The 12,253-nt window shown below is 38.3% G+C and overlaps 1 protein-coding gene across 1 annotated transcript in view; it reads left to right on the top strand.

Annotated features, from left to right (window-relative positions):
- Positions 1-1,333: 1,333 nt before the first annotated feature.
- LOC124286824 (sushi domain-containing protein 2-like) overlaps positions 1,334-12,253 on the top strand; it is a 28,349-nt gene continuing 17,429 nt past the window's right edge. The window contains exons 1-6 of the mRNA XM_046723296.1: positions 1,334-1,399; positions 2,184-2,531; positions 8,213-8,311; positions 8,975-9,134; positions 9,799-10,059; positions 11,682-11,842. Of these exons, the coding sequence (XP_046579252.1) occupies positions 1,334-1,399; positions 2,184-2,531; positions 8,213-8,311; positions 8,975-9,134; positions 9,799-10,059; positions 11,682-11,842 (1,095 nt within the window). The remainder of the gene's footprint in view (positions 1,400-2,183; positions 2,532-8,212; positions 8,312-8,974; positions 9,135-9,798; positions 10,060-11,681; positions 11,843-12,253) is intronic.

The raw sequence follows: 12,253 nt of genomic DNA, 5'->3' as shown, positions 1-12,253 counted from the left end.
TACCACAAGCTGAAGGGATCACACCACATGCTAAAGAGCTTACGTCACACGATGAAGGGTTACACCTCCTGTAAGAGGTTTACATTACATGTTACATGTTACACCTACTGTTGACGGATTACATAACATGCTAAAGGGTTACACCTCATCTAAGAGGTTTGCATTACATGTTACCGGTTACAGCTGTTGAAGGGTTACATAACACGCTAAAGGGTTACACCTTATTCCAGAGGTTTGCATTACATGTTACCGGTAACACCTGTTGAAGGGTTACATAACACGCTAAAGGGTTACACCTTATTCCAGAGGTTTGCATTACATGTTACCGGTAACACCTCGTGCTGAAGGGTTACATAACACGCTAAAGGGTTACACCTTATTCCAGAGGTTTGCATTACATGTTACCGGTAACACCTCGTGCTGAAGGGTTACATAACACTCCAAAGGGTTACACCTCATTCATGCTAAAGGGATCACACCATCACATGACAGGGTTACAACACATATTAAAGTGTTACAATACCTGCTACAGTATTATTCCTCATGCTGATGGGCTGCACCACATGCTAAAGGGATCACACCATCACATGACAGGGTTACAACACATATTAAAGTGTTACAATACTTGCTACAGTATTATTCCTCATGCTGATGGGCTGCACCACATGCTAAAGGGATCACACCATCACATGCCAGGGGTTACAACACATATTAAAGTGTTACAATACCTGCTACAGTATTATTCCTCATGCTGATGGGCTGCACCACATGCTAAAGGGATCACACCATCACATGCCAGGGTTACAACACATATTAAAGTGTTACAATACCTGCTACAGTATTATTCCTCATGCTGATGGGCTGCACCACATGCTAAAGGGATCACACCATCACATGACAGGGTTACAACACATATTAAAGTGTTACAATACTTGCTACAGTATTATTCCTCATGCTGATGGGCTGACATGCTAAAGGGATCACACCATCACATGCTAACACATATTAAAGGGTTCACACCATCACATGCTGATGGGCTGCACCACATGCAAAGGGTTCACACAACACATATTTAAAGTGTTACAATACCTGCTACAGTATTATTCCCCATGCTGATGGGCTGCACCACATGCTAAAGGGATCACACCATCACATGCCAGGGTTACAACACATATTAAAGTGTTACAATACTTGCTACAGTATTATTCCTCATGCTGATGGGCTGCACCACATGCTAAAGGGTTCACACCATCACATGCCAAGGTTACAACACATATTAAAGTGTTACAATACTTGCTACAGTATTATTCCTCATGCTGATGGGCTGCACCACATGCTAAAGGGATCACACCACGGCTACGACGTCAACTTCTACGGGAGGAAATACAACACCGCCTATGTGAGTACTATAAAGAGGTATACACAGGTATAAGTACTACCAACAGCTTCAGCGTTTTAGAGAAGGACAATATGAGTGAGTGAGTTTGGTTTTACGCCGCTTTTAGCAATATTCCAGCAACATCGCGGCGGGGAACACCAGAAATGGGCTTAACACATTGTACCCATGTAGGAAATCGAACCCGGGCCTTCGGCGTGACAAGCAAACGCTTTAACCAGTAGGCTACCCCACCTCCCTCGGACAAAATGAAGGTCTTTCTGTGCTAATTTATTTCAGTGTTTGGTAATTGCATGATATCCTTTTCAAACATGACCATACCTCATGATATCAGACGCTTAAAATAACTACATTCTGTCAATAAGCAAGTTAATCTTTACCTATGACGAGGCATGTTCGGATTCGAACCCGGTCTTCGGTGAGACAAGGCAACGGTGTATCCATTAGGCTTCCCAATGTCTAGGTTATTCTTTTTTAAGGTTTCGTTAACAGTTATTATAGCAGGGACAGTGGTTAAAACGTTTGCTCTTCAAGACCTGGATTCGATTCCCCACATGGGTACGATGTGTGAATCCCATTTCTGGGGTCCCCGCCTTGATATTGATACAAAAGTGTCAAAAGCGGCGTAAAAGCATACTCACTCACTAAATGACCATTTATGTTGTACGCAAGGTAAATATGCCGGAATATTATCAAAATCAAAGCATTAACTTTCGATAACAACGGGTTGGGTTAAATGACACAAACCTCTTACGTGATGAACAGAGGTGTGTTCTTGTTTCCGCAGGTGACAGAGGACGGCTACATCGGATTCGACGCCAACGTGGATTACGAGCATTTTATTTTCAAAGATGGAGCTCGTGATATCAACCTTGATTTCCCTTTAATTGCGCCTTATTATTTCGACGGAGAACACATCACAAATGAGTACCAGGGACATATCTACTACAGACGTGTATTTGCTAATACAAGCCAGAGCTTTCTCGCTGAGCTACAGTACTACATGCTGAATGCTACAGTTGGCACGGCGACCTTCAAACCTGATGTAGCTCTGGTGGTTACTTGGGAAAACGTTACTGATAAGTTGCAGGTTGAGAACGGACAATGTGATGGAATTACTAGCAGTCCTTGTAAGGTACGTCGATACTTGTCCCTGGTGAAAATATACAATCCATCTATTTAACAGATATTGGTGTAAGCATGTGCATTTAACAACACACATTGATCTTAATGCATCTATTTATATGACACACTCTGGTGTATAGTCATGTATTTATATACCACATATTGATGTAAGTGTTTTTATTTACACGCACTGATGTATGTACGCGCAATATAAACAGACACTGTCCTATGTACATGTATGAATAAACAAATGAATTAATTGATATCTTTATTTCTTCCAGATCATATACATATATACATCAAATATTCACAAGAAAATATTCACAAGGCGGGTACACACATGTACAGGCAAAGGCAAGGGAGGATATAAAAATGCATGTAAAGAGCACACATTGAGGATCATACAATGGACATTCAGTCATTTAACACACATTGAGGAACATTGAACATGCATTCATATAACACACGTTGAGGAACATACAATGGACATTCAGTCATTTAACACACATTGAGGAACATACAATGAACATTCACTCATTTAACACACATTGAGGAACATACAATGAACATTCACTCATATAACACACATTGAGGAACATACAATGAACATTCATTCATATAACACACATTGAGGAACATACAATGAACATTCATTCATATAACACACATTGAGGACATAGTTTACAATGAACATTGAGGAACACTCATTCAACATATAACACACATTGAGGAACATACAATGAACATTCATTCATATAACACACATTGAGGAACATACAATGAACATTCACTCATATAACACACATTGAGGAACATACAATGAACATTCATTCATATAACACACGTTGAGGAACATACAATGAACATTCACTAATACACATGAGGAACATACAATGAACATTCATTCATATAACACACATTGAGGAACATACAATGAACATTCACTCATATAACACACACATTGAGGAACATACAATGAACATTCACTCATATAACACACATTGAGGAACATACAATGAACATTCATTCATATAACACACATTGAGGAATATTTACAATGAACATTCACTCATATAACACACATTGAGGAACATACAATGAACATTCACAATAACACACATTGAGGAACATACAATGAACATTCATTCATATAACACACATTGAGGAACATACAATGAACATTCACTCATATAACACACATTGAGGAACATACAATGAACATTCACTCATATAACACACATTGAGGAACATACAATGAACATTCATTCATATAACACACATTGAGGAACATACAATGAACATTCATTCATATAACACACATTGAGGAACATACAATGAACATTCATTCATATAACACACATTGAGGAACATACAATGAACATTCACTCATATAACACACATTGAGGAACATACAATGAACATTCATTCATATAACACACGTTGAGGAACATACAATGAACATTCACTCATATAACACACATTGAGGAACATGCAATGAACATTCACTCATATAACACACATTGAGGAACATACAATGAACATTCACTCATATAACACACATTGAAGAACATACAATGAACATTCACTCATATAACACACATTGAGGAACATACAATGAACATTCACTCATATAACACACATTGAGGAACATACAAAATATTGAACATTCATTCATATAAGCACACATTGAGGAACATACAATGAACATTCATTCATATAACACACATTGAGGAACATACAATGAACATTCATTCGTTAAACATACATTGAGGAACATACAATGAACATTAACTCATATAACACACATTGAGGAACATACAATGGACATTCAGTCATATAACACTCGTTGAGGAACATACAATAAACATTCACGCATATAACACACATTGAGGAACATACAATGAACATTCATTCATATAACACACATTGAGGAACATACAATGAACATTCATTCATATAACACACATTGAGGAACATACAATGAACATTCATTCATATAACACACATTGAGGAACATACAATGGACATTCATTCATATAACACACATTGAGGAACATACAATGAACATTCACTCATTTAACACACATTGAGGAACATACAATGAACATTAACTCATATAACACACATTGAGGAACATACAATGAACATTCATTCATATAACACACATTGAGGAACATACAATGAACATTCACTCATATAACACACATTGAGGAACATACAATGTACATTCACTCATATGACACACATTGAGGAACATACAATGAACATTCACTCATATAACACACATTGAGGAACATACAATGAACATTCATTCATATGACACACATTGAGGAACATACAATGAACATTCACTCATATAACACACTTTGAGGAACATACAATGAATTCATTCATTCATATAACATACATTGAGGATTCACATACAATCATTCATATATAACACACATTGAGGAACATACAATGAACATTCACCATATAACACATTGAGGAACATACAATGAATTTATTCATATAACACACATTGAGGAACATACAATGAACATTCACTCATATAACACACATTGAGGAACATACAATGAACATTCACTCATATAACACACATTGAGGAACATACAATGAACATTCACTCATATAACACACATTGAGGAACATACAATGAACATTCACTCATTTAACACACATTGAGGAACATACAATGAACATTCACTCATATAACACACATTGAGGAACATACAATGTACATTCATTCATATAACACACATTGAGGAACATACAATGAACATTCACTCATATAACACACATTGAGGAACATACAATGAACATTCACCCATATGACACACATTGAGGAACATACAATGAACATTCATTCATATAACACACATTGAGGAACATACAATGGACATTCATTCATATAACACACATTGAGGAACATACAATGAACATTAACTCATATAACACACATTGAGGAACATACAATGGACATTCATTCATATAACACACATTGAGGAACATACAATGGACATTCAGCCATTTAACACATATTGAGGAACATACAATGAACATTCACTCATTTAACACACATTGAGGAACATACAATGAACATTAACTCATATAACACACATTGAGGAACATACAATGAACATTCCTTCATATAAGACACATTGAGGACCATAGTTTACAATGAACATTCACTCATATAACACACATTGAGGAACATACAATGTACATTCAATCACATGACACACATTGAGGAACATACAATGAACATTCACTCATATAACACACATTGAGGAACATACAATGAACATTCCTTCATTAAACACACATTGAGGAACATTGAACATGCATTCATATAACACACGTTGAGGAACATACAATGAACATTCATTCATATAACACACATTGAGGAACATACAATGGACATTCACTCATATAACACACATTGAGGAACATACAATGAACATTCACTCATATAACACACATTGAGGAACATTGAACATGCATTCATATAACACACGTTGAGGAACATAGTTTACAATGAACATTCACTCATATAACACACATTGAGGAACATACAATGAACATTCACTCATATAACACACATTGAGGAACATACAATGAACATTCACTCATATAACACACATTGAGGAACATACAATGAACATTCACTCATATAACACACATTGAGGAACATACAATGAACATTCACTCATATAACACACATTGAGGAACATACAATGAACATTCACTCATATAACACACATTGAGGAACATACAATGAACATTCACCCATATGACACACATTGAGGAACATACAATGAACATTCACTCATATGACACACATTGAGGAACATACAATGAACATTCAACTCATATAACACACATTGAGGAACATACAATGAACATTCACTCATATAACACACATTGAGGAACATACAATGAACATTCACTCATATGACACACATTGAGGAACATACAATGAACATTCACTCATATAACACACATTGAGGAACATACAATGAACATTCATTCATATAACACACATTGAGGAACATACAATGAACATTCACTCATATAACACACATTGAGGACCATAGTTTACAATGACCATGCATTCATATAACACACATTGAGGAACATACAATGAACATTAACTCATATAACAGACATTGAGGAACATACAATGGACATTCAGTCATTTAACACACATTGAGGAACATACAATGGACATTCAGCCATTTAACACACATTGAGGAACATACAATGAACATTCACTCATTTAACACACATTGAGGAACATACAATGAACATTAACTCATATAACACACATTGAGGAACATACAATGAACATTCCTTCATATAAGACACATTGAGGACCATAGTTTACAATGAACATTCACTCATATAACACACATTGAGGAACATACAATGTACATTCAATCACATGACACACATTGAGGAACATACAATGAACATTCACTCATATAACACACATTGAGGAACATACAATGAACATTCCTTCATTAAACACACATTGAGGAACATTGAACATGCATTCATATAACACACGTTGAGGAACATACAATGAACATTCATTCATATAACACACATTGAGGATCATACAACGGACATTCAGTCACTTAACACACATTGAGGAACATACAATGAACATTCACTCATATAACACACATTGAGGAACATTGAACATGCATTCATATAACACACGTTGAGGAACATAGTTTACAATGAACATTCACTCATATAACACACATTGAGGAAGATACAATGAACATTCACTCATATAACACACACTGAGGAACATACAATGAACATTCACTCATATAACAAACATTGAAGAACCGACAATGAACATTCACTCATTTAACACACATTGAGGAACATACAATAAACATTCACTCATATAACACACATTGAGGAACATACAATGTACATTCATTCATATAACACACATTGAGGAACATACAATGTACATTCACTCATTTAACACACATTGAAGGATATACAATGAACATTCACCCATATGACACACATTGAGGAACATTGACCATTCACTCATTTAACACACATTGAGGAACATACAATGTACATTCATTCATATAACACACATTGAGGAACATACAATGAACATTCACTCTTTTAACACACATTGAGGAACATACAATGAACATTCATTCATATAACACACATTGAGGAACATACAATGAACATTCACTCATGTAATATAGGGGACAGCATACGGACACAATTTGTTTCTTATATACAACTTTACATTCTTCAAATATATCCGGAGTTTAGTATAGGGACAACATACTAACACAATTTGTTTCTCATATACAACGTTACATTCTTCATGTATATCCGGACAGTGATATAGGTACAACATACTGACACAATTTGTTTCTCATATACAACTTTACATTCCTCATATATATCGGGACAGTGATATAGGTACAACATGCTGACACCTATGCTATTAAATGTATTTTTGGCAAATGGAATGTTTACACATTTCTGAGTGATCAAGTAATGTTGAGATAGCAAAACATGTGAGCGGCTAGCTAATGCAGAACCAACCAACCAACCAACCGACCAACATTGTGAATATATCATGATGATCCGATGAAACTTGATGTGAAACAATTACATTACCTGTCTCTTTATGTATTTCAGAGCGCCACATTCCAGCTAGTTTTGGTGGCCTGTCCCATGCATACATTTGTTATCTTCAACTATCTCTGGCTGGATATTCCCCACAAACCGTATTACCAAGTGAGTTTGTAGTGAAGTTTGAACACTCAAGATGTATGCTGCCACATCCTAAACTGACAGAATATCATTATCTCAAAACGAGGTGGCGAGTGTGTGAGTGAGTGAGTGAGTGAATGAACGAGTGGATGAGGAGTTTGGGGGAGCTGCATACATAATTGAATGAAAATCCCCATATCAACCAGGTCCATATGTTCCAGTGTACTCATTGGCGTGAATAAGTGGCTTGCCTTTGCATGTGTTTGTGACAAGTAGCACTGGTAGGGAAGTGTGAACTCACCTTTTCCCAAACACCAGGTATCATCCCTATTTTCTAAACATGTGTCATGACATGTTCGGATCTTTCAAACAATCGGAAAGAGAATGGAAACGGAAGTGATCATATCGCTGCTGTATATCTCACGGCGTAACGCCTTAATGTAGGAGGAAAGCTCGTAGTGATGAAAACCTCTATTCTTCACCACGAAAGATCATTACTAAGAACCGAGCGCACTGCCATAGGTTTCTGAGACACCTAAGGTTTCAACTCTGTAGATTGAATTTGGGGCGCCTTAGACGTTTCGACCACTGGTGATCAGGATGTGATTTCAATAAACAGGGTGACGCTCTTGGTTATGTCTGTGCTGTTTGCTGGTTTAGGCTTATTTGAGACTTGCACTCTTACAGGCTGGCATCAACGGAGGTCATGGCGTCGGATGGACTCCGGTGTGTGACGGATGTAATACCCAAGATCTTCCCCGGACAATCGGAAGTGACGTCATGGGGAGATTCATATTTAAAGTTTCAAAAGATACCATCGAACGAGGCGGATGCACTAGTAGTAGAAGTAAGACATTGCAGCATATTAGACTTACACTTACTTTAAAAGAACGCAGTCGATGGAGTAAAAGGCAAAATGATAAGTGCTATGTTTATAACATTTCCTGCACCTGCAATAAACGATTGTATCTGCAATACAAAACCCGAAGGGACAGAATAGGTCGGCAGCGCTCTAGTTTGTCGTGAGAGGCTGCACGATTTGAATTGGCTTTCATGCTGAGGGACTTGGTTAATGGGATGTTCACATGCACCAAACACATGGGACGATGTTCATTATATCCACCACTGGTTGTTTGACCGCAATCTGTTGAGACTGTAAGTATATGTTGTGTATGAGTTACACAACCAACAATCTGACTTAAACTCGTTTACACACTACCGTTATATTGCTGCGATATTGCCTATTTGAATGAACATTCTCTTACTCACACACTCAGCAATATTCCAGCTTTATGGTCTGTAAATGATCAAATCTGGACCAGATAATCCATCAACATCATGAGCATCGATCTCGAAGCCTGACCGCCCGATCCTGTTAGTTGCTTCTCAGGACAAGTGTTGAATTCTGATTGTATTTGTCAATGGTCATGGCCTAGTCCGAGTACACATGACATGTTTCCATGACATGTTTAAAACCGATCTCATTCCCTCTATTCTGCTTCTGTTTTCAGGCGCTATACAGATTGTTCCAACAGTCGTCGGAATGTTAGGGGGTGAGCTCCTGGACATTTCCGGTCCATGTCTGGACAATTCCGTGGTTGTCGTGTGTCGGTTCGGGACTGGCGAGACAGCAGTAACCTCCCAGGGGTTCAGGTTTAACTCCATGAGGTTGAAGTGCCCGGTGCCGAGACTCACAGAGAGAGGGTCAGTGACGGTGTCCGTGTCTACAAACGGAGCTAACAGCTTTTCGGGACAAGCCGACATATACGTCGGTAAGTAACACGAGAACATGTCCACATCGTCATTAATGTTATGTTAAGGAAATACCTGCGTCTTCATTAATTCATTAAAAGTTCGTATGCAAGCGCAATGGGCTGTGACAGGAAGTTTCGTTTGTGAGAGTGCAATTCACTGCGTGTGTTCTATATCCTATCATTACCAGCTCGAGTTCAAATCCCAGATTTAGATGCATGTAAGGTTCGGTTTAGCCACTGATTTCAGCAAAGTTTTAAACGTCTTAGATCTCATTCACTCACTCATTTATTAAGATGACAGCGTCAGTGATGTCAGACAGACAGACAGATTTATTCAATAAAGAGGCCTTGGGCCCATGATACATACTTTCCTGTTGATATCATATAATAAATGAGTGAGAATATAGCTGCAGAGCAGGTACAGGTATGCAAATTTGTAATAAATATTATAACAATATGTATGTATAAATTGTTGGTTATAAAATTAATGACGATGAGCCTTATTGTGTACCAGTGATAACTGAACGGCTAAGTGCTTTGGGTTAATAGTATTGGGTCACAGTTTCCATACTTTATAATACTATAAATACAGACATTTACTATGCAGGGTAGAGACATTACAGTGTACCAGTAATAACTGCAAGGCTAAGTGGTTATGGATTAATAGTGTTGGCTCTCAGTTTCCATACATTGTATAAACACATACGTATACTATGCAGGATAGAGACATTACAGTGTACCAGCAGTAACTGCAAGACTAAGTGCTTATGGATTAAAAGTGTCAGTGATGTAGTAGACCTCATCCCAGAAGATAGGTGGTTTGTCACGTCATACAAGACCGACGTTAAAAATGGTATTATATGTTAACTTGCCTGGCGCTGGGCATTAACAGTATAAAACAAAGACAGATCAGCTTAAACAATGTCTGACTGGGGCATCCATGTTAAACTGTTGCATGGTATCGGACTAACACAAGCAACCTCACACATTCGCACATATTCGCACGTGCGATACGTGAGTGCAGTTACATTGAGCGTGACGGTAGACCCCCCACTCACCTCACCAAGGTCTGACTGGGGCCCTGGGCCCTGCTCCACAACGTGATCGTAGCGCTGAGAAGATCGTAACTCGCATACTTTAAAATAGACTAGCGGCAGTCGCAGCACTGAGATCCCTTCACTGAATGAGGCCCAGTGCATCGTGCAAAGTGTAAAAGCTGGCTAAAATAGGGTTCTTGTGATCCTACTCTGTTGCATGGATGATCGCAGTACTCTCCAAACGCACTGATAAAACTATAATATTCTTCAATTGTGGCTGAGTTTAGTTTTAGGCCGCTTTTAGCAATATTCCAGCAATATCACAGCGGGGGCAGCACCAGAAATGGCTTTCACACATTGCACCCATGTGGGAATCGAACCCGAGTCTTCGGCGTGACGAGCGAACACTTTAACCACTATGCTACCCACGCCCACATAGTTCATTCAGGTAATTTTCAACGGATGTAGTCACCCCCTTTGTAGTGATCCCCTGTAAATTTTATTTGCCGTGTCCCAAAATTTGCTGTACTAAGGGGCACTTGAGGCAAAATACATTGTCAGAATGTACACTATAGGATGGATATTGTTTCTTTTTTGTTTCAGTGTTACCAGCTGTCGTTGGTAAAAGTTTGTCCCTACCGGACAATTGGTACGGTGTTAACGCCGACAGTCTCACCATGAGCTGGGACCCTGCAGCACTGTCAACTGACCCGGGGGTCAAGGTCGACATCCGACTTGTAGGATACTCGGAAACAGACACAGATGTACTTTTCTTTACACATTTTGATTTACCCAAATATGTAGAGGAAACGATGTTCGAGTTTGATAAGGTCATGATAGAAAACTACACGATTTGTTCAGGTAATAAAGTTATTTACCTGAAATGGATAATCGTCGACACACCAAACGCACCTTTGGGTGTGACACAAATCGGTGACCTTCCCAGAGGCGCCCAGAGACCTACGATTGGGAAGATTCGGCCCTAACTGATATGCCTAAATATGTCGAATTAAACGCAGGCAGAGGAATACATTTTGATAGTCATTCAGCTTCACAAAACACAATACTGCGTCATGAGCATGCACTAGTGGGTACACACTGGCGCCTATGGAAATAGACACCGTTAGTATAACGTTCCTATTAAACCCGTTGAGTTGGGCGAGTCATAATTGACT

Source organism: Haliotis rubra, unplaced genomic scaffold (assembly GCF_003918875.1).
Source record: "Haliotis rubra isolate DU_JTF1 unplaced genomic scaffold, ASM391887v1 Scf1, whole genome shotgun sequence".
Lineage (NCBI taxonomy): Eukaryota > Metazoa > Mollusca > Gastropoda > Lepetellida > Haliotidae > Haliotis > Haliotis rubra.
The sequence above is the reverse complement of the archived record's forward strand: the minus strand, read 5'-3'. Positions and strand labels throughout refer to the sequence as shown.